This window comes from Manis pentadactyla, chromosome 4 (assembly GCF_030020395.1).
Source record: "Manis pentadactyla isolate mManPen7 chromosome 4, mManPen7.hap1, whole genome shotgun sequence".
Taxonomy (NCBI): Eukaryota; Metazoa; Chordata; class Mammalia; order Pholidota; family Manidae; genus Manis; species Manis pentadactyla.
The window spans coordinates 184,351,424-184,373,196 of record NC_080022.1 but is presented as its reverse complement, the minus strand read 5'-3'; the positions used below and the strand labels follow the sequence as shown (position 1 = coordinate 184,373,196).

General features: G+C 53.0%; 3 protein-coding genes across 11 annotated transcripts in view; 2 read left to right on the top strand and 1 right to left on the bottom strand.

The window, feature by feature from the left end:
- The window catches only part of MIF4GD (MIF4G domain containing), a 4,292-nt gene extending 2,070 nt beyond the window's left edge, over positions 1-2,222 (top strand). For 4 of the 5 annotated variants that reach the window (XM_036899970.2, XM_036899969.2, XM_057501693.1 and 1 more), the window contains exons 3-6: positions 273-382; positions 557-712; positions 802-894; positions 1,449-2,222. In XM_036899970.2, the coding sequence (XP_036755865.2) occupies positions 273-382; positions 557-712; positions 802-894; positions 1,449-1,676 (587 nt within the window). In that variant the 3' untranslated portion in view covers positions 1,677-2,222. Of the gene's footprint in view, positions 1-272; positions 383-556; positions 713-801; positions 895-1,407 lie in introns of all 5 variants that reach the window. The other variant, XM_036899974.2, reaches the window with a different exon arrangement.
- MRPS7 (mitochondrial ribosomal protein S7) lies at positions 2,071-6,378 on the bottom strand. Its single transcript, XM_036899968.2, has 5 exons — positions 6,108-6,378; positions 5,398-5,589; positions 5,216-5,279; positions 4,686-4,853; positions 2,071-2,752 (listed from the first exon to the last, which is right to left on the bottom strand). Exons 1-5 carry the CDS (start codon positions 6,290-6,292, stop codon positions 2,531-2,533), a joined length of 831 nt encoding a protein of 276 aa, XP_036755863.2. The 5' UTR covers positions 6,293-6,378; the 3' UTR covers positions 2,071-2,530.
- Positions 6,379-21,773, top strand: GGA3 (golgi associated, gamma adaptin ear containing, ARF binding protein 3). 5 transcript variants are annotated; one of them, XM_036899955.2, is made up of 18 exons: positions 6,490-6,546; positions 12,614-12,698; positions 12,979-13,054; positions 13,863-13,987; positions 14,480-14,578; positions 15,135-15,258; positions 15,538-15,641; positions 15,778-15,858; positions 16,248-16,385; positions 16,873-16,954; positions 17,062-17,178; positions 17,494-17,736; positions 18,118-18,194; positions 18,454-18,767; positions 18,973-19,178; positions 19,502-19,671; positions 19,838-19,948; positions 20,214-21,773. In XM_036899955.2, exons 3-18 carry the CDS (start codon positions 13,030-13,032, stop codon positions 20,322-20,324), a joined length of 2,127 nt encoding a protein of 708 aa, XP_036755850.2. In that variant the 5' UTR covers positions 6,490-6,546; positions 12,614-12,698; positions 12,979-13,029; the 3' UTR covers positions 20,325-21,773. The 5 variants fall into 5 exon arrangements, 4 of the variants coding, with proteins under 4 accessions (XP_036755849.2, XP_036755851.2, XP_036755850.2 ...); XM_036899954.2 differs by lacking the exon at positions 13,863-13,987 and having other exon boundaries at positions 6,379-6,546; XM_036899956.2 differs by lacking the exons at positions 13,863-13,987; positions 20,214-21,773 and adding an exon at positions 20,118-20,165 and having other exon boundaries at positions 6,379-6,546.

Sequence of the window (21,773 nt, the reverse complement as noted above, 5' to 3'; positions counted from 1 at the left end):
CCAGGAGAAGATGTGTGTCCTAAAAAACTAGCATCCTTTGATTAGTGTCCAACAGCCACACAATCCTCCCCATGTCTTCTGATTGGTCTTCCAGCAGGCCTATGGCTAGAGCTACTCTTCAGGTTACTTCTCTGTGTGTTTTCTGATCTCTTTAAGTATAAACATATAATGAGACTGCTCTCTCATAAACACCTCAAATCCTTCTTAGAAGCAGGTGCAGGCAAGTACCATAATTAAGCAGCTCAAGACTCCCCCTCCTTTCTTTACCTCAGATCCAGGTGCTGTGGACTTGGAGAAAGTGGCTAACGTGATTGTGGACCATTCTCTGCAGGACTGTGTGTTCAGCAAGGAAGCAGGACGCATGTGCTACGCCATCATTGAGGTTGAGTGGGGTTGGTAGAGGGGAGACACTTTGAGGAAGTTGCTTCAGCAGTTGGCAGAAGCCCTGGCCTGCAGGACAGAGGCAGGAGAGGAGTGGGACAGGACGATCCTCAGCTTGGGTGGGGGGTGCATTGGCACCACCCTGCCACTCACCGTCACTTTCCTCTGCTCACAGGCAGAGAGCAAGCAGGCAGGCCAGAGTGTCTTCCGGCGTGGACTCCTCAACCGGTTGCAGCAGGAGTATCAGGCTCGGGAACAGCTACGAGCGCGCTCCCTGCAGGGCTGGGTCTGCTATGTCACCTTTATCTGCAACATCTTTGACTACCTGAGGGTGAGACCCCACCAGCCACCCTATGTTGTAGAGATGTCCCGTCTCTCCTGGTCACTAAACCAGTGCCCTGGCCTGTTCTCCCCCAACAGGTGAACAACATGCCCATGATGGCTCTGGTGAGCCCCGTCTATGACTGCCTCTTCCGGCTGGCCCAGCCCGACAGCCTGAGCAAGGAGGAGGAGGTGGGTGGCCCTGGCATGGAAGGCTCTGGAGGTGGGCAGCCTTTGGCTCAGTTTAGTATGCCAGTCCGCTACCCACGGAGGCTTTCAAGAGCATCACTTCCTGGGGCAGGAGCCTGGTGGGGGCATTTAAGGCTTGTTATAAGACTAGCTGCCAGGTCTGGAATTTATTCAGCACAGAGAGCAGCCAAAACTTACTGGCTCAGAGGCTTCCTCCCCGGTGGGAAAGCCAACCCATGACAGGAATGGTGAAAGCCTCAGGCAGCTGTGGAAACAGGTGGCCCAGAAACCACGCCAGGTCAGGCAGTGTGGGGGAGAAGTGGAGTTAAGCAACAGTTTGGAGATGACCTGAGTCTAGCCTGGCCCCAGTGAGAGCTCAGGCAAACCCGAATGTTTCCTCTTGTGTCAGATGCGGGTAACACCCACTGCGTGGTGAGGATGGAGTGTGAGTTATGTAGAGGCAAGCGCTGTACTTGGTGCACAGCAAGCACTCAGTAAATGGCTGCTCTGTGACAGGCCAGCCCTGCCCTGGAAGTCACCTCCTGCTGCCCCTGCAGGTGGACTGCCTGGTGCTGCAGCTGCACCGGGTCGGGGAGCAGCTGGAGAAGATGAACAGGCAGCGCATGGATGAGCTCTTTGTCCTGGTCCGGGATGGCTTTCTGCTCCCAACTGGCCTCAGCTCCCTGGCCCAGCTGCTGCTGCTGGAGATCATCGAGTTCCGGGCAGCTGGCTGGAAGACCACCCCGGCTGCCCACAAGTACTACTACAGCGAGGTTTCCGACTAGGCCTCCAGACCAGGCTCCCGTGGGAACAGCGCCTCCCACCCTGGCAGTGGTGTCTTTCCCTCTCCCACAGACTTCTTCCCTTCCAGACTTTAAGCTGCTCCCAAGTATAAGTTTCTCACTTACACTGTGGTCCTGCCCGGAGCACCTTTCCTCCCCCATATGTGATTTGAGGAAGACAACAACCAGACCTCCCCGCTCAGGCCCATCAGCCTCTCTCCCATCACCTGACACCTGGGCCAGGCACAGGAGGGGGACGCCTAACCACCGCTCTGCCCTGTAACCACTCAGGCGACACCTACCCTGGGGCCTTTGTTTCCCCATCTGTCTAATAGGTACCTGCAGCCATTGGTGGGAGGCTTTGGGACGTTAAGAGGCAGAGGCAGAACACAAATCACACCAGAAACTGCTTTTTATACATTTTGTACAAGGACCTCTTGGAAAACGAGCATCCTTCCTCCAGCTGGTTTTAATGCATGGCAGTACCACATCACGTGTTACACCAGTTCAGGGCGAGAATTTTCTAATAAACCTTTTCTGTTACTAAAACTGCTTCCTATCATATCATCCCAAGGTCCACACCAAGTAGAGGGAAGAGAAGGCTGGATGGGCCCTAAGTGTCCCAGGGAAAATTCAAGACAATGTCCCCCGTCTTTTCAAGGAGATGGGGCAGGAGTTCTAGCCCCAAATAGAAAAAAGACTAACAAGTCATAAACATGCTGCTTCATCCTTTTGAGGCCTGCCTGCCCTTCAAAAGGAACTACATCCTTAATCCACAGGTGTTTTTCAGTGTGACAGTGGCTCACATGATTTCTTGCAGCAGGGAGCCCCAGGCTCCTGGAACCTCCACCGTCCCACTACCACCAGCGATAGTGGGCCAGGGCGCGGTTGGCCTCCGCCATCTTGTGCATGTCATGCTTCCTCTTAATCACAGGGCCCTGGTTGTGAAAAGCCTCCAGCAGCTCATGCGACAGCTTCTCTGGCATCAGCGTCCGCCGGTGCTTCTTCTCCCTGCACTCTGTAATCATCCACTTCATGGCCAGGAAGCGCCGCCGCCGGTCAGTTAGTGGCACAGGTACCTAAGACAGGACACGGACAAGTTGGTCCAAGAACTTGCCAGGGCTGCAGCCTCCTTCCTCCCTGAGCTCTGAGGAAGCCACAGGCTCCCTTTGGACCAGCCCTGGCAAGGCTCCTGAGACGCCTGCCTTTTGCTTGTTAAGCTTCCCTCGCCCCAGGTGACCTCAGGGTAGCAGAGGGCATTAGGAATAGAGCACACACTCATTAAGCACTGATGTCTTCCCCTCTCAATGGAAGTTCAGCCAAGTTGATGCAGGCAGGCACCATTTGGGAAAAAAACACCATTAGCTGGGGTGACTTAGCTAACTCAGGTCATGGGTACCTAAAAGTAAGATTCCTGTCCAAGACTCATATGCCAGGCCCCAACTATGTGCCAGATACCATGCCAGACCTTAGGAACACAAACATTAATGAGAAAGTCTCTACCCTTGTGAAGTTTATGCTGGAAAAGATGAGAACACTCAGTCATGACAACAAATGAAATGCTGACAGAGGCGCCTGGTTCAGTTCAACACACGGTGACTGTGGATAAAGTGAAGGTTCCTGCGGCCAGGATTCTCACCTGGCCCTGGTCGGCTAGCTCCCTGCACAGGTGTGGGCAATACGTCATTATGGACTCTATATAAAGAGCTCCGCCCAGTGCTCTGGGCGACATGGTGGCAGGGATGCAGGGCTGCAGAGCAGAGGCTGGAGTGGTGGCAGCGCCAAGGCCCAGAGACGGGCTTGCTGCACTGCAGACTCACTCTGAATGAATGAGATTTTAGTGACTGACCTGCCACCATGGAAATAAGGTTGGGTATAACCCTTTCACCCCAAGAATGTTCTACTGTCATTTCTTTGGTCACACTGAATCCATAGTGAACTGGCCCAGGGCTGAAACCCATTAGCAAGACAATTGGCCACACTCAGCAGGGTCCACCGGCGACCAAGGAAAAAGAGCAGGCTGCCTCATGGAAGGAGTGTTTCAGTGGCTGCCCCTGTGGACGGGGAGACACCCGAGTGTCCCCTGTGGACCTGTGGTCCTGGGAAGGGGTGGAGGACTGGGGTCCATCCCGAGAGAAAGCTGACTGAAATGACGTCACCATGAAGTGCTTGGCCCGAGAAGAAGCGGCACGAGAAGCAGCAGTGTGGGCGCGCAGGCTGCCGGGTGCTGTGGGGCAGGTGGAGGATGTAGGGGAGCCGTCAGCCCCAGAAATGGAGGAGCGGAGGTGTGATGGACAGGAAGGGGTGGAGGCCCTGCCAGTGCCGGAGGCATCGGCCCCTCGGGTTGAGACGCCACCCGGCTGAAAGCTGGTGGGGAGCCCAAAGGACTCGGCACCCGCGGGTTCCTCCAGGAGAGGCGCAGCCCCTCCTCAGGCTGTGGGGCGCTCCGTGCTCTGCTCCTGTCCTCAGGCTCCAGCACAAAGGGAAATACGGTCTGCTTCTTGAAGAATTTAAAGGGCCCCGTGAAGGTTGCGAGGACCCAGATGTGGGTCGGTTTGAAAAGGCAGGAGCAGACAGATATTGGATGACTGGAGCTGTGGCAACTGAGACCAGAGCAGTGGTTCCGGCTGCTGAGGATGAAACAGAGGCAGAGATAATGCAAGATGAGCCTGTGTGTCTGCAAGACTTTTTGCTGGAGGCTGGAGAAGGTGACACACTGGCTACAGGTCAGCAGGACACCAAACAATGGTGTGTAAAAATGAGGTGTTAACACAGCCCTCACCATGAGAAGCTTACAGCTTGGAACAAAGGATGCCAGACGGAGGGGGCGGGATTCCAGGAGAGGCCCTTTGGATGCTTCTTTGCTCTCTTCTCCACCTTCTGCCCGTGAGTCTGAGCACTATGGGACTCAGACAAGCAGATCCTGACAGTCCCAGTTCCTAGAAAGCTGTCAGTCTGGGCCCTCCCACCATCTTGTCTCACATGTGGGCAGATGTGCTTTCCCGCCCTCACCTGGTAGAAGTGGCCGCCCTTGAGGATGGGAACCAGCCCAATCACAGGCTCGCAGTTCTTCAGTGCTTCGTGGAAGATGGTGTAGGGGTTGCGTTCAATGGCTGCCTGTTCCTCGGCCGCAGCGGCATGGTACTTCTCAAACTGCTTCCTTTTCACAGCCTCCAGAGTCTGCAAAGGGATACAGCGGAAGAGGTCGCTCCAGGCTCCTTAAGGGGTTTCCACAGCCGAGCCAGTACCTTGCCTTTTACTCCCATCACCCCCTTCTTCTACGGCAGTGCAGCTCCTCCCTCAACACTTCTAAGACAAAGGTTTTCACTGCCTCCCTCTTTCCTGGACTAAGACAGAAAGAGTGGGCTGAGAGTTGTGACGCGGAGCGGAAATAGCAGTTGTTGAGTCCTGCAGTACTTCATTAAAGCCCCCCCCGCACACATACAGGGATGGTCACTTTAATGCAGTTATATGAATCCACTCTTCAAAGCTACACTTCCAGTGCCAAGCAGAAAGATGACACAGGAAAGTGGTCTGTTTACCTGTGTCATGAGGGACCTGGCCAGCACTTTGTTTCCTCCTTTCATCATCATGTTGGTGAATTTACTTCAAGAAGAAAAGCAACATGTTTAGCTTTCCAACACTGTGTCATGTAATCTCTGAGATAGACCCTCCCTGGGCCGGTCCCAGTCCCAAGAAACAGAAGTGCTTGTTTCCATCTAACCTGATCACTGGGTCTTCAAACACAGAACTTGTTTTTGTCGCTGGGGCAGCTTTGATAAACTGAGTTTTCTTGAGCTCCCGCTCATACTTCTCCTCCTCAGTCAGCTCTGCCAAGGGCTTGCGGTAATAGTCCTTGTCAATCTGGGGATCCCTGTATTCAGGCCCATAGCGGCTCCACCTCACCTGGGTTAGCCTGGGAGGGGGGAGAGGCGGGCAAAAGCTGACTCCACAAGTGAAAAGGCTTGCCTTAACAACAGACATGTTCGCCAACCCGCCGACGAGAGCGCACGGCGTGGAGACTACCAGCCAAACCTCACTGCCTTAAGTCTGGCTTTTGTCTGAAGTGTAGGAGAACCTCCCCCAAACAATCCAGGGAAGTCTCCTCGTCAAATGCCCACGTAAGGACGGGCTTTTGAGCCTCAGGATAGGTGCCCCGCTGTGCATCTTTCCCACCTCCAAATACAGGAAATCCCAGCTCTCTCTACCACGACCGCACTTTCAGCTCCGAGCTGGAAGCCCCTGGGGCGGGGCGGGGGCAGTCACGAAGCCTTCAGGGTGGCATAAAGTCACGTAGAGGAGACTTGGGACCCAGGTATCCCGGTCCCCAGGCGATCTCCAAGACTCGCGCGGCCTGCCTGTGGCCCCTATCCTTCCCCGCAGGTCTCTCCTTGAAGACCCAAACGGCCCTCCAGCTGCCCGCCGCCCTCTCACTCTGGAAGTCGAAGGACAGCACTCCGCGAGCCGAGCGCCAAGCGCGACCACTCTCGTGTAGCCGTCACCACCCGGGCAGCCATCTTCTTTGGAGATGAGGACCCCACAGGCATGCCCCCGGTGTGCCTGAGCGAGTGACGAGAGACGAGGAAAAGGCTCCCCAAGGCCCTAAACCTGTGCGTCATCCTATTAATCTGGGCGTTCAGAGTCTCTCACTCCGAGGTCCAAAGGGAAGAGTCAGAAGGAAACATTCGCCCTCCCGTTATTCGTCACAGTCTGGCGCAACCCCCATTGGCGGCGCTCGCTTCTCTCAGGCCCCCATGCAGGCCCCGCCCCGCTTCGTCTCTTACAGGTTCTCGCGAGGTTTGAGGGCGCAAGGCCGGCCAGGGGGGCTGCAATATGGCGGAGGCGGAAGGGGAGAGCTTGGAGTCCTGGCTGAGTGAGTAGCTGCGGCCGCCTCTGCCTGCGCTCGAGTCGCCGAGCCTCCCATCTCCTCACCCCTTCGCCCTTGCCCCAGGCCCCGCGGGGGCGCCTCCCGGCAGTTCACGCTTGCCCTCGCGCTCGCCGCGAGCGTTCCGCTATCACGCCCCTTCCCCGGCAGGGCGCCCTGTGCTGCGGCGCCTTCTCGCGCTCCCGCGCGCCGCGCCGTGAGCTCGAGTCCTGTCCCGGCCCCGCGAGCTCCGGGAGAACAGCCTAGCGCTTCCGGCTGACATGCATCGGCGCTCTGGGGAGATGTGATGGGGCCGCGTGCCTCTCGGACCCCTGCGCCTCAATTCCTGACGAAGGGAAACGCTCTGGATTTGGGCTGAAACTCCGGGAGCGTAGTGCCTCTGAACATAAACGTACAGCTTCAGAATTGTGAATTCTGTAAATCATGTATTCGAGGATAAGTGACCGCTTCGCGCAGGCAGAATGTTTGAACTGAGAATAACTCAAAGAAAGAGCAAGAACAGAGCTCTACCTTTTCCCTGCAGTGACCAAGCATGGTGAAATCGGTGTTGGGGACTCCCCCCCCAATCCCCACCCTGCCCGCGCGCAACACACACACATTCGAGCATCTTAAGGAATCATTCATTGGTAATCTACTCTAAGCAAAGCTGAAGAGCATAGCTTGATGCTATTTGTTATAGCGGCCTATTGCTGTAATTGCTAATTAATTTTACTATGAAAGAAAATGTAGGTTAACCTTGTTAGCAAGTAGTACTCTGCTGAAGGAGTTAATAAGTTAACTCTCCTATGGGCTAGAGGAGGACCTTGGAGGCCTCTTTCAGTGAAGACAAATTGGTTAGGGTGATAAGACAGACAGGATGCCTACATTCTGCTTTGTGCAGACATCTCTTATTTACTAGAGCTTCCAGGCTCTTGGAGGTGATGGCTGTTTCCTCCAGTTGGGGGACAGTAATAAGAAACACCCTTCAGGTGGTTGAACCTAGGTTACCTTTGCAAAATCTGCAGTAGGAGGCAGGTTGCAAAGCCTTCTTTATATGTGGAATGGTTCTCCAAGAAGCTCAGAGTGCTCCAAAGACATTTAGCTCATTTATCAAATATCCTAAAGAAGCAGGTACTGCTGTCACAATATCACAGAGGACACCTGACTCATCTAAGCACTTGCCCAGAGCCATTCCACCAACTGAACATAACACACTGGAATTGTTCTGATTCACAGATGTTAACTAGAACGTTAAAATAATTTAATAGGCTAAGTTTAGAGTTATATTTTGAAATAGGAGAGGGATAGGCCTGGTTTTGAGGGAGACGGAAGATGGTGAGGGGCGAATGGGATGGTATCCCTAGAGATTAGAGCTGAGTCTGGCCTTTGACCCTTTCGCATTGTTAGAATGATATTTCAGGCAGCGTTAAGATTCCTTCCATTCCTGTTCTCTGTTTGCCTTCATAGTTCTCATGTTTTAATGGTGCCAACTGGAGCAATTGAACGAACCAGGGCTTTGGGTTCAGAACCATTTTACTAGGTTCTCGTCACTCCATGGTTTGCCAAAATTATTATAGAAACCTCTGCTGGGCCCAGGGTCTCAGGTCTCCCCCCACCTTCCCTCAGTCCATTCTTCATTCTGCTCCTCCACTTCTATTTAATCAAATCATCCCACTGCTTCCTCTTTGTAGCTTCTTGATAGACTTTGTTGCTTTGGTGAGTCGGATGTGCCTGTCCTGTTGGGGGAGCGTTGTATATTTTCCTCGGTCCTTGTCCCGGCGGTGACAAAGAATTGAAGGGCAGAGACACAGTAGTGAAGCAGAGTAAAAGTTTTATTTAAAGTAACTTAAAGAGAGAAAAGTGCAGCAGAGCAACCTCAGCAAGGAGAGGCGCCCTGAAAGGTTTGGGGAGAGAAAATTTAAGATTAAAAGGTTACACACTTAGGAAGTGTGGGTGACCTCAGAGAGAGGAGTGCGCCCTGAAAGGTTAAAAGAGAGAGTTTAAAGTTAAAAGGTTGCACACTTAGAAAGTATGAGCGACCTCAGAGAGAGGAGCGCCCCGAAAGGTTGGGGGTTCCCCCTCGTAAGGATTCATTAGGAATGTGACTAAGGGCTGGGGGTGCAGACTTGTTTAGTGGTCGTTGAATACTTAGAATTAACTTAACACAAGGAAGTTCCTGCTCTGATTTCTCCCTGGGAGAAATCCTCATCTTGGTCTGGGAGCAGATCACACAGGCTGCCCCCCCAGCCCCCAAGGTGGGCTGAGTTATTGTCTGTTTGCTAAAGAGTAATATTCCTGGGTATTAAATACAATCTTTAAGATGGAATCTTCCCTGCCTTTTACTCTGTTGTTTACGGCTGGGGCTGCATGCTAAATTAGTTGCCTAGGTTACAAACTACTTGGGGCCGGAAGGGGAAAAAACGGCAGGCAGGTAAAGGTAAAGAAGGGGCCTGCATGATTAACACAATAAAGACAGGGGCTGTGCTGAGGTGCCTTCCTTTATCTGGGAAGTATTCAGACATTCCAGGCCAAGTTGCTCTTGGTTTTTTGAGCTTTAATTGATTAATTTTGGGTCTTTTTTAGTGGACTTTCTGGCCTTTTTCTCTTTCAACCCCGCTTAGATATATATCTGTTTTCCTGCCTAACACTCCTAACACTGCTTTCCTTACCTAGAGGCCCTGTTCCCCATCACTGTCTCCTTCCCCACAAAGCGTCTCTTGATGACTTAAGCCGTCTCTAAAGTCCTGTCATTACCACAGTTAATCGACACTTAATGAATACCTGCCATACGAGATGTTATGAAAATTGAGTTCAAACAGTCTTTGCGTTCTGTGTCATGAAGGTGACGGGGAGTGGACAAAGCATTCCTAGAGAAAAAGAAAGGTACGAAGCAAGAGCTGAAAATGCTAAAATGCGGACAGCTTCTTTAGGAGGCTGGGGCTAAGTGGAGTGGAAGGTGATTCAGTGAGGAGAGAACATTTGAGCGAGGCCTTAAAGAACGGGGAAGATGGGCTAAGAAGGCACCAAACAGTGAGGTGGAGTGCACAGACTGTGGGGCGCACAGGACCGCGTTTGGCTGCTGCAAGGAGTTCCTGCGGGAGTATATGGTGGAAGAGGAAGCTGGAAAATTAGAACTAAATTCTGGAAAGGCTTGAATTCCAGCCTCAGAGGTTTAAATTTCTAGTTCTCAGGTTCCCATTCCTACTGTACCTGGTGAACGTAGTGTCTTAGGAGGATTAATACAGGAGTTCTGCATAAGATAGCTTGGAGAAGTTCTGGAAGCAGGTGGGAAGGAAGGAGGTGGGGGGGGAGAAAAGAAAGGAATGGCCTCCAGGCTGCTGGAAGCGAGTGCGCGAGGAAAGGGAGGAAGGAGTCAACGGGGGGGAGGGTGGGGTTCAGGCCTGGGTGCCTGGGGGTGGGGTAAAAGTTTTTGAATATATAGAAATTGGGAAGTCAGGAAGGAGAAGTGACGAGTTTGTTTTTAGACTTGTTTCTGTACCAAATTAGCATATAATTACACATGGTCTTTTCTGCTCTGCTGGTTTGTCATGTGTTGCACCTCCCCAAGGGTAGGATCCAGTTCTTGTACTTTTACTATAGTCCCTTCAGGGCCTAGTGTGCTGTGTACTTAATTTTCTCTGGTTGCCTAATAATTATTGGTGATTGACTTAAGTCTTGATTCAGGATCCTAGCACTGAAGGTTGACTCCTAACTCCCTTTCCATCCCATGTTCTTGCCTCTGCTTATTTCTAAGTCATTTGCTACATAGAATTTGTCGTGTCTGAGCCATCTTCAGGTGCAGCAGCTAATGCTGCCGTTTCCATCTCTGCTGGACCTTTTGAGGTGCCATAAGAGTCAAGGCTAGTGATGTAATTAAGCAGGAAATCTAGAGGCACAAACAGAGAAGAGAATGAGGCTTTGAACTGAGGCCTAAAAATAGAAACCTTGAATCAGAGTAGAGCCCAGAGGGGCAGTTCTAGAAGTAGGGTCTGCCAAGGAGGCTCCTGTGTCACCTCTGCCAGGCCAAGGAGAATGTCGAGTGGGTGGAAAGCTGTGTGCATCTGCTGGGGGTGGCAGTGGGCAGATGGAGAGATTGAGTCACCCAGAATTATCCCTGGAGGTTTCTTCCAGTTCCTGTGGGTGATTAAAGTCTGCCTTCTGAGCTGGAGGAAATACCCAGAAGTGGGACTGACCATTGCTGAAACCAGGGCTTTTTTTGCCCAAGCACAGGCAGAGATTTGCAGTAGAAAAGTCTGTCAAGGTGAAAGGAAGTGGGATTCTACAGAAGTGGAACGAACACAAGTGAAAAGTAAGTGGGATCATTCTTAGAAGCAGATAATTGCAGCAGGCCCAGGAAGAATTTGTCATTTGGTGAATGCCTATTGCTATGCACATGCGGGTGGGGGTGTGTGTCACACTGTCCTCCGTATTTGTAGGGTACTTTTCCAGTTGCAGAAAAGTGGAAGTGAGTGACCTGCTTTTTCTTACGCCACAAGGCATTGTGGCTGTTGTCAAGATGATGAAAGCAGTGGGGGTACCGCTCGCGTCTAAGTTTGCCTTCATGATAGGAGTAGGAACAGCCACGCTAACACCTGAGAGTATATCAGACAACGGTGGGAGAGACTCGGGCTCGGGGCTTCTCTGGAAGGTGACAGCCAGCAGGTCCCTATGACAATAAATAGTCACTCTTGATAGAATTCACCTCCCTTCCCTTTAAGCTTGATGTGTTGAAGGGCCTGTTTTTCAGGATTGAGAACAAGACATCTCTCTTTTCTATCAAGTACGAACCTAAACCATCAGAATTTTCTTGCAGCCAGAGCAGAAACACTGCGAGGCAGGTGCTGCTGCATCTGCTGGGCACTGCAAGCTTTCCCTCTGCCTGGAGGTGGTGTCTGCTGACCTCTTGTGGCTCAGGCCCTGTTGCTCTGAGCAGTGGGGGTGGGGGTGGGGATGTGGCCTAGGAGGCCCTGTAAGGATTTAGTCGTGGAGCCAGTAGTCATCTTTAATGTTAGTTAAACAGGAAATTAAAAAAAAAAAAATCGTGATTTAGGAATTCTAACACCTTTGTTGGGAGAATGTTTTTCAAGTTTCTGCCGCTCTGCTTCTGGCCCTTGTGGAAATCTGCAGGAGGAGCCTGGTGTTTAAAAAAGAAACGCCTGCAGCTTTCCCATTTATCTTCTGAGCCTGAAGCCCTGAATTTAGCAAACAGCTCAGATTGCTTTCTGGAAGGGGCAGATTCCAAAATCTGAGATGGGAATACAGTTAACAGCCCTGCCCTGGGGCCATTCTCTGTGAGCACAGGTTGTGGGGGATAGCAGGGAAGAGAGGACCCACAGCAAATGTTAGGAGACCTGGCATTTAGCCCCTGGATTTTAAACCCTCAGTGACCTCTGAGGACTAGTCTCAGTCCCAACACTAGTCTTTTTCTTTGTGAAAAGCCGTTTAAACCTCACGGAGCTAAATTCTCATGCACAGATTCTATTCCTGTGATCCCAGGGACAGATAACACAATGAGTAGTGCTTAGTAGGGCTTCAGTAAATGTTAGCTTAAAGTGATGACAAGCATTATATGCAATTAAAAAAAACTGAAAGCATTAGGGAAAAGTTTTTTGAAGGGCATGTAGGAAATACTCACATTTTCTAGGCTTATTTTTATCATTATCACCTGACTTCAGTTTCTCCAGAAAACACTCCATCATTCTTACTTGCTTAACGCTTAGCTTATCTTTATACAGCTGGAGTTACCTATATTTGTTATATATAATAAGTATTTTATGTAGGTATATGAATATTTTCATCATTTGTGTTTATAATTATTTGTCCTGTATTCCTGATCTACTCAAAGCTCCATGAGGTTCAAATTGTGTTCTCTTTTGTTGTGACTGTCAGAATACTGGACAGAAAGCAGTATTTGTATTTGAATTGCTTCCTGACTGAACTATTGAGCCTTCTCTATTAGAGAAGAAACTTGGAAACAGTTACCTTCATATCAATGCCTAAAAATTGTGGGAAAAATCCTTCCATTGTGTCCTCCTTGCTCTTATAACAATTGTCGTTTTCTTTGTTCTGTCCCAAGATAAAGCCACCAATCCTTCAAACCGCCAGGAGGACTGGGAATACATAATTGGCTTCTGTGATCAGATCAACAAAGAGCTTGAAGGGTGAGTCTCAAAGCTGTTAGGGGGCAGGTAAGCAATGGCTGAAAGAGTCAAAAACCGGCCAAGAACACAGAGAAGACAAGTAGTGAGTCTACAGCATCTTACTACGGTGATGGACAGTGACTGTAATGGGGTTTGTGGCGGGGGACTTGGTGAAGGGGGGAGTCTAGTAACCATAATGTTCTTCATGTAATTGTAGATTAATGATAATAAAATGAAAAAAAAAAAAAACGGCCAAGGAAGGCTAGCACTGTCCTGAAAATGTGCTCTGCTTGTCTCCCAGGCCCCAGATTGCTGTCCGACTATTGGCCCATAAAATCCAGTCTCCACAGGAATGGGAGGCGGTGCAGGCCCTGACGGTAGGTTTTTTATTCTCAGGGTGGATTTTCATGAGCCCAGGCCCTTCCTCATGTACCACCTGGGTTTTCTGAGGTTCTTGGCTCATACCCTAAGCTGGCCAGAAATTCTTAATGCAAACTTGATACAGTTGGACATCCTAACAACTATTCACAGATGTGTCTGCCCTTGTGCCAGACACCTAGGCTTCAGAGGTGACTGAAGAACAGTCCCTGCCGGTATGGCCACAGGTCTAGTGGGAGAAGCCAAGTGCTTTAAGGGAGGGAGCTAAAGGCGGGGCACTGAGCCCAGCGTGGGGCTGAGGGAAGGCGTCTGGAAGATTTGCATGCTGAAGGAGCTATCTTGCCAGTTAAAAGAATTGGGCAACTGAAGGAAAGTGAGGCAAGTATAATTTGTTCTTGTAGCTAAAGTGATACTGGTTCCTGATGAAGGCATCACACCAACAGGGGGATCTTAGTGGATTCAAGACGTGGAACTCCGTGTAGACTTGGGTGCCTCCAGGCTCTCCCCTAAACCAGAGTGCAGCTGAGTGCAGAGGATTCCCAGGCTTCTACCCTGACTTCACTCAGTCCTAGAAAGATGGAAAAGAACCGATCATGCAAAAAGTGCCGAGCTGGCCCTGTGCACATGTCTTGTCATGTGCACTGTAGAGCAGAGGCCTTAAAATGGGTTCTCACCGGGACTGGTCTTGCCTCACAAGGAACGTTTGGCAGCGTCTTCAGACATTTTTGTGTCACACATCGGGGGTGCTGCTGGTACCTAGCAGGAGAGGCAGGGATGTCACTAACCATCTGGTAATGCCCAGGACAGACTCCCACAACAAAGAGCAACCGGCCCAAAGCGCCGGTCATGGTGAGCCTGAGGAGCCCTGCTTTACAAGGATGGGAGCCAAGGCAGTGAGCGCCAGCGGGTGCGTTCCTTGGCATAAACTGCAGGTACCATGAGCAGGAAAACTCACGGCAGCTTTAGGTGCCCCAGAGGGAAAATAGATGGGAGCCATTGGGGGGGTGGGGGGGTGTCGCTAAAAGAAAGAAAACATCAGAAACATTATCTGCCACCACCCCCAGAATGTTGACCAGCTTGTGGAAAGCACTGTGGACTATGAGTTGGAGAACCTTTGTATCTCTGGGCCTGTTTCCTCATCTGTAAAGCACAAGGGCAGAATCTCACAGGCAGTCCTGCACCTCCAGGACTGGCATTCCATCTATCTTGGTATCTGGGTCTCTGTTTCTTAATTTACTGCCTATTGTGCCTCCCCAGAAGAGGTTTGCAATTTGAGGGACACAGAGTATCAGTGATCCTGTTAACCTAATGTTCCCGGGAGCAGCGCAAACATCTGCCGAGTTCCTTCTGAGTGAGTGCTCAGTCCTGTCTCTGTGCCAGGCCCCACCCCGACCCCACACTGAGCGCCCCTCCTTTGTGTGCAGGTGCTAGAGGCATGTATGAAGAACTGTGGGAGGAGATTTCATAACGAAGTGGGAAAGTTCCGGTTTTTGAATGAATTAATCAAAGTTGTCTCTCCAAAGGTCAGTGGCAGTTTCCTCATTTCTAGGAACTTCTTTTGTGTCCGTCTTCTCCCATCTTACCAGCTTTCGCTGCCCAACCAGCATCCATGGATGTGAGATTTTCCATGTCCCGTCCTTAGAAAGCTAGGCCCTGAGGGGACAGAGTGACCAGAAAGCTACAGGGAACCTCTCACTCTGACAGGCACCCGGTCTTAATGGGACAGGTGATGGGGCAGCCGCTGTGTGTGTGTGTGTGTGTGTCTAGAGGGAGGGCTTCTAGTGACAGGAGCCACTTCTCTCTGGCCTGCCCCGTGGACACTAGATGGCCTCCTCATTACTCAGCTCATGTTGCTTAAGCCCTGGGCACCCACTTAAAGCAGAGGGAACAAGTTTTCATACTAGAGACATTAACCTCCCTCCAGCACTCACACGCACACCTCGCACCTGCTGGTTTGGAGTAGGCCCTTGAGGACTGTAACTAACTAGGGGCCATTTCACTGCTGAGGAGGGAGCCTTCCCACTGTCTTTACCTCCAGAGTGCAATTCCTAGGTTTTCCCCTTTCCTTTTGCCTCTTAGTACCTGGGGGACAGAGTGTCTGAGAAAGTGAAGACCAAGGTTATCGAGTTGCTTTTCAGCTGGACATTGGCCCTGCCAGAAGAATCAAAGATCAAGGATGCTTACCACATGTTGAAGAGACAGGGTAGGTGCCTATCTTCCCGCAGCCTCAGAGCAGCTCTAACGAAGGCCAGGTCAGGAAGGGTGAGGGGGTGTCTGCCATACCCAGGCTGCCTCCCTTCCAACCCCCGAAGACAGTGGGAAGGGGGTGTCTGGGGTTTGATGAGGTGAGGTGTGTGCAGCTCGCTCTGTCCCTGCCCCCGTTTTGTAGGTCCTGGTCACAGGGATGTGCTCCCCTTGCTCGGTGAGGAAGGGCATCAGGGTGACTCCAGCCTGTGTGCCTGCCCCTTGTGTCCCCTTTCAGGCATAGTGCAGTCTGACCCCCTGGTCCCTATGGACAGGACGCTGATCCCCTCTCCACCACCTCGTCCTAAAAACCCTGTTTTTGATGATGAGGAGAAATCCAAGGTAAGGGACATCCAGCCTGTGGTGTCCTCAGATTAGGTGCAGACTCATTCAGTGCTGTGGGGGGCTCCGGTTCCTCTGTGGTCTCCCCAGGTGGGCTGCTACCTTCTCTTTGGCCTTTGATATCCTTCTCTTCCAGCTCTTAGCCAAGTTGTTGAAAAGCAAAAACCCAGACGACCTACAGGAGGCCAACAAGCTCATCAAGTCCATGGTGAAGGAGGTGAGCGGGCCCTGGGCCTTGGTGTGGGGTGAAGGAGCCCATGACCACAGCAGCGGTCCCTTCCCCGGGTATTAGTTCTGTTGTTCACCCCTCCTTGCCTCCCGCCCTCACCCGGAGAGGCCAGAGAATGGGAGGAAGAGCACAAGCCTCGGGGGAGAATGGGACAGAGGAGTGAGAGCCGATGGGACCATGCTGGGGGGTGGGGAGGGCTGTTATAGAAGAAAAACTTTCAATTGGGTCTGAGGCCTGTGGTCCCAGGAACTATGCATTGAAAGGAGCTTCTGGTGGGACTGGCCTCTGGTAGGGTGTGATCCTCGATTTGCAGGACGCTGAGGGGCAGCAGGACAAGTCTGGTGGAGCCGCTTTCTCCTTGATCCTCTTTGATGCAGGATGAGGCGCGGATCCAGAAGGTGACCAAGCGTCTGCATACGCTAGAGGAGGTTAATAACAATGTAAAACTGCTCAATGAGATGCTGCTTCACTACAGCAAAGAAGACTCTTCAGAAGCAGATAAGGAGCTCATGAAGGTGGGCCCGCCTCCAGGAGAGGTGGCTCCGGGAAAGGGAGCCAGCCTGGGCCGAGTACCTGTCCTAAGATGCTGCTCATGACGCCTGCTGTGCCTTAACTTACGGACACAGCAGCCGGGTGCAGAGGGGGTGGCAGTCCGTTTCTACACTGCCTTGGGACGGTTGGGCAGACAGATCTACCCTGTGCCCTTGATGCTGAACCTCAGTCCAGAGTCATGTAGCTACTCTTGAGTTCTGAGGCATGTGCCAGCCTGGGAGGCGGGGAGGGGTGTATTTCTCTTTATCCTGGGGACTTCTCTGCCTGAGCAGGCATCTTAGGTGATACAATTGGTGGAAGCTGGTGGCAGGAAGACTAGTTCTCTAAGCCCAGCTCTGCCAGTAACTGACTGTGGCACTAGAGGAGTCCATGGTTTTCTGGGTACAATCACTGAATTAGGTGATCTCCAGTGGCCTTTGTAGCTGATTTTCAGTTCTGGGTCTCTCACAGGAACTGTTTGATCGGTGTGAGAATAAGAGGCGGACGTTATTTAAACTAGCCAGCGAGACTGAGGACAATGACAGCAGTTTGGGTGAGTGAAAACGAGAGTAGTTGACAGGAATGTCTCAGGAATCTGGGTTTGTGTTTGGCCAGGGGAGTTGTCATGGCCAGGAATGAAAAGTGTCTTTTGTGCTTTAGGGGACATCCTGCAGGCCAGTGACAACCTCTCCCGGGTCATCAACTCTTATAAAACAGTTGTTGAAGGGCAGGTCATCAATGGTGAGGTGGCCACCTCAGCCATTCCTGATTCTGAAGGTAAAATATTGTGTTCCCCATTCTAGACCCCTCCGGACCAGCCCCGCCCCTGCCACCAGATCACCATGCAGGTTGACCAGTGTACCGTCTCACTGGGCCTTGGGGGATTCTCAGCCCCCCAGTCGTCTTCCAGCATCCCAGAAGCCAGGAGATACAGAGAGCCTTTCCTCAGCCTGCCTTCTCTGCTTCTCAGTGTCCCCCTGGCACAGATGCCCTTGGATCAGGCCCAAGATTGTGCTCGGGGTTCTGCCTCCTGCTGTGCAGCCACTGGAGTGGCCCCTAATCCAGTCCTGTTCTCTTCTGCTGCCCCTCCAGGAAACCACTGCAGCAGTCCCCCCGGCACTCTCATCGACCTGGCCGAGTGGGATGCACCAAGCAGCTCATCCCCTGTGTTGGCCCCAGCCCCCGCCCCACCCTCCCTGGGCATCCCTGTCCTCCCGCCACCCCCCCAGACCTTGGCACCTGGGCCCAGCCACTCCAGCCAGGCCGAGGCCCCCCTAGGGCCCAGCAACACAAGCAATGCCCTCTGCCTGCTGGACGAGGAGCTGCTCTGCTTGGGTATGTCCCCCGGGAGGCTGTAAAGAGCCGCTCCTGGCAGGATCAGTAGAGAAGAAAAGCATGTGGAGTCAGGAGGAGGTCTGAGTGGTGCTCCATGTGCTTAGCAAGGGTGAGGAAGGAGGCTTCAGTTGTAGGGACCCTGTCAAGTTCCTCGGTCCTCATGCCACCGGGGCAGGATGGACACAGCAGACCACGTGTCTTCCTCCACCTCCCCATGTTAGGGACGGGAGGGGATCCGTTGCCCTGTGGAGGCTGCCTGGGGATACCTCCTCCCCACCCTGCCACCCACTGCCCATTTGTCATGGTAGCCGTAGGTGAAGTGGAGCTGGTGCTGCCCAAGCCCAGAGCCCTTCCCATCGTAGTCATCCTCTCTGTTCTTAGGCCTCACAGACCCAGTCCCCAGTGCTCCTCCTGAAGAATCAGTTGGAAACAGCCAGTGGCCCCTGTTCCAGGTAGAGGTACGGGGGACATCACAGAAGCTGCTGGCCAGTGTCACTACATCCTCCCCTTTCCCAGCTCATCTGCAGCCTCCGCTGTGCTGACTCTGGGGGCACCGCCCTGCGTGTGGTTGGGAACAGGCATAGCATCCGAGTGCCTTCCCTGGCCCTGTCCTTGGAGGGCTGCTAGTCCAGGGGACTGGAGTAGGGGGCGGGGGGCGGTGTGGAGAGCCGGAACCATCCATGCCCTCGGCTCGCTCACACTTGCCATTCCTCATAGAACAAGCAGTCAGATGTGGAGTTCTGCGGTCCCAGTCCTGGTACTGCCTCCAGCCCCCCAGAAGGGCTTCTTCTCCAGCCCTCAACACTCGCCACAGGCAACTCCCAGGCTCCGCTGCCACCCGCTCGCCCAGCTCCTGTGGTCCCAGCCAGCATCCCTGCTCCCAAAGCAGGCTTCTTGCTCCCTGCTGGACTGTCCCCAGCTTCAGCCCCAAAAGCTGACCCCACAGCCCTTGGTTACCACAACTCAGCTTTGGGCGACAGCCCCCTGCACCAGCTGGATTCCCTCGATCAGCTTTTAGAAGAGGCCAGAGTGTAATGAGTGGGAGAGGAGTGGGGTTGGGAGGTGTTGGGGAAGGTGGGGCTTGGCAGCAGCAGAGGCTGCTTGGGAGGGAATGGGGATCCAGAAGCGAGGGAGGTGGGTGGTGAGAGCCAGCTCTGGCCTTGGGGGCCCTTGGTGAGGGGTTTGCCTGGCAGCTCTGCCTGCACTGATTTGCCTTGTCCTCTTCCTGCCTTCTAGGACCTCAGGCCCGGTAAAGCCCATCTCTGGCTTCTTTCCTGGGGCTACCACCTCGCCCCTGATTCCCACTGGCACCTCAGTTAGGACTCTCCTCCCTTTCTCCCCGGGACCTGGCAGCCCTCTCTTCCAGTCCCAGGGCAGCCCCATGAAGGCGCCCGAGCTCTCTCTGGCCAGTGTCCATGTCCCCCTGGAATCTATCAAGCCTAGTAGGTGCTAAGGGGCTTGGGTGGGAGGGGAGGCAGGGCCCACAGCTTGCAGCACTGTGGGGCATGGGAGGGGTCAGAGTATAGACTCCTTGCCCAGATCCCTTAAGAGCTAGAGGGTGCCTGCTCTCCTGCTATCTTAGTCTCTCTGCCTGTTGCTGCAGTGCAGTCTTGTGAGGTTCTGGCAGGTTCCTTCCCAGATCCCTCCAGGGGGCCACATGGCACAGGGCTGGCCTGCTCTCCCCACTTGGCTGCAGCAGGTACCCCAGGGACTCTTGGCTATCTGGCCTTCACTCTCCTTTCATACCCACATCACCGTCTTACAGGTAATGCCCTTCCTGTGACAGCCTATGATAAAAATGGCTTCCGCATCCTTTTCCACTTTGCCAAGGAGTGTCCGCCGGGACGGCCTGATGTGCTGGTGGTGGTAGTGTCCATGCTGAACACGGCTCCCTTGCCTATCAAGAGCATCGTGCTGCAGGCCGCAGTGCCCAAGGTACCCCCAGCCTCCTGGGGCCTCTAGAACCAGAAGTGACCTTATTCTGAACCCACTATGGTGAGGGCCTCTGTGGCCAGCAGGTGGCAGCATGTGTCCACCATGACCATACTGGGTTCCATCTCGGGCACCTGCCATCTCTTCAAAGGAGCTTCTTTCTCTGTAGTCAATGAAAGTGAAGTTGCAGCCACCCTCTGGGACAGAACTCTCTCCGTTTAGCCCCATCCAGCCCCCTGCAGCCATAACTCAGGTCATGCTGCTGGCTAATCCACTGAAGGTGAGCTGGAAGTTGGGGGGGGGGGTGCGGGGGCGTCCCAGCCTGGAGCCCTTGCTGCCCCATATCAGGCCCTTAGGACTACCTCCCAGCCCCTGCCCCAGGCCACCTCCTAACCTGAAGGTGGGGTACTGTGTTGACCCGTATCCCTTCTCTTCCCCGGCTGATTAAGGATGGAATGGTGGCAGCAGGACCTGTCCTTTAGCACAGAAAGGGCCCCAGGGGCAGAGGAGAAGAGGGTGTCTCACATGCTGCCTCTCCATTGCAGGAGAAGGCCAGGCTTCGGTATAGGCTAACCTTCGCCCTGGGGGAGCAGCTGAGCACAGAGGTGGGTGAGGTGGACCAGTTCCCTCCTGTGGAGCAGTGGGGGAACCTATGACCCCCAACAGATGCTGTCACCTCCATTTTGACGCCCAGGCAGGCTGTCCCAAGATGAGAGGGCTCTCTGGACCCAGTCTTTCTCCATGTCCTGACTGCAGTGCTTAGAGCTTTTGATACTGATCAAGGGCCCTGGGCTTCCCTACTGAGAGCCAAGCTGCTGTGTGAAGATCTTGCCTCTTGTGGCCCCTAAAAGGACCTGTTTTTATCTACCTGTGTGACTTGAAGTGGTCATGTACTGTCAGGGGTTGGGAGTGGCCCCATAGTCTGCACTACCGCCCTGGAAACTGGGGTAGGTTTTTCCCCTCGTGCAGGCATCCCTTGGTGCCGGGGGTGGAGGTAGGGGGGTGGCCATCTCTAAAAAGAAACTTGAGGGAGGGCCCCCAAGAACCATGTCCTCACAGCCCCAGAGGCCTCAGCCCTCCACTGCTACTATGTGCTTCCCCTGCTGGCAGGTTCTTGCTCCCACCTCCTGGGAGATGGGCAAAGCCCAGTGGTCCCGAATGGCCCTGGGCACAGAGTGAGGAGGTGGTGTGCTGACCCTCTCCAGCCCTGCCTTCTGTGGGCAGCAGCATCCTGGAGTGGCCACCGGATGATGAGCTGTGTGCTTGTCCCAGGCAATGGCAGGCTGTGTCCTACGGCCATCTCAGGACATGGAATTCAGCCTGTTAGCAACAGAACTTGGGCCAAAACTAGGAAAGAAAATAGAAGAGAAGCAGTGTTTCTCCTCTGGAAGCAGGTACTCAGAACTTCTAGGAAAAGTGTGCCTCCTGCCACGGGAACAGGCCGTCCTACTCACTACCTCTTGCTTGGCATGAAATAAACTGCTGTCCTGCCCTTCTATGTCTGAAGGAGAGGACTACTCCCACCACCCTGTCTTCGGCCATGCTTGAACTGAGTCACCAGACAGACCCTCTTGCTTTGATAGTGCTCAGGCCCAGCTAACATCCCAGCTGCTCCGTCCAATTGGATGCAACTGGGCCAGGGACTCCAGGCTTGCAGGGCAGTAGGAGAGTCGAGAACCACCAGCTGGCAAAAGAGCCCATAGCTGGATGAGCTCAGAGGCATCTCTGGGGGAAGTGGTACACTCCACACTCCTTGATCCCCTTCCTGCTCCTTGCCAGCCAGGTTTCCTTACTCCATCAAGAGGTCGTTTTTTCCCTTCCCTCCCACCTTTAGCAAGCAGGTTTCACTGCTTCTTTAGGACAGGTCAAAAGTGAATCAGTTTCACTAGTTAAGGAATAAATCCAAGAGCTTTCCAGAGACTGGCTGCTGTAGCCCTAGGAAGGTCTCTGGGATCACTATATGGAAATACACCTTATAAGCTTTAGACTTTAAAATCATGTGTGTTACTATTCAGGTCACTGCCTTGTGACAAACAGCTGTACTGGATATACCAACTCTGCTGCCCTTGTTTTGCTGCATGTTAAATAAAACCATTTCTGCCCTA

What these genes read in the sequence shown, in the direction of transcription:
- MRPS7 (XM_036899968.2), bottom strand. Translation starts at nt 6,292, where the DNA reads ATGACGCACAGGTTTAGGGCCTTGGGGAGCCTTTTCCTCGTCTCTCGT. An exon ending in CCAGGTCCCTCATGACACAG is followed by an intron (nt 4,854 to 5,215) that starts GTAAACAGACCA and finishes ATCCCTTTGCAG; the next exon opens with ACTCTGGAGGCTGTGAAAAG. An exon ending in AGGGCGGCCACTTCTACCAG is followed by an intron (nt 2,753 to 4,685) that starts GTGAGGGCGGGA and finishes GTCCTGTCTTAG; the next exon opens with GTACCTGTGCCACTAACTGA.
- GGA3 (XM_036899954.2), top strand. Translation starts at nt 6,507, where the DNA reads ATGGCGGAGGCGGAAGGGGAGAGCTTGGAGTCCTGGCTGA. An exon ending in AGCCATTCCTGATTCTGAAG is followed by an intron (nt 17,179 to 17,493) that starts GTAAAATATTGT and finishes CTGCCCCTCCAG; the next exon opens with GAAACCACTGCAGCAGTCCC. An exon ending in CTTTTAGAAGAGGCCAGAGT is followed by an intron (nt 18,768 to 18,972) that starts GTAATGAGTGGG and finishes CCTGCCTTCTAG; the next exon opens with GACCTCAGGCCCGGTAAAGC.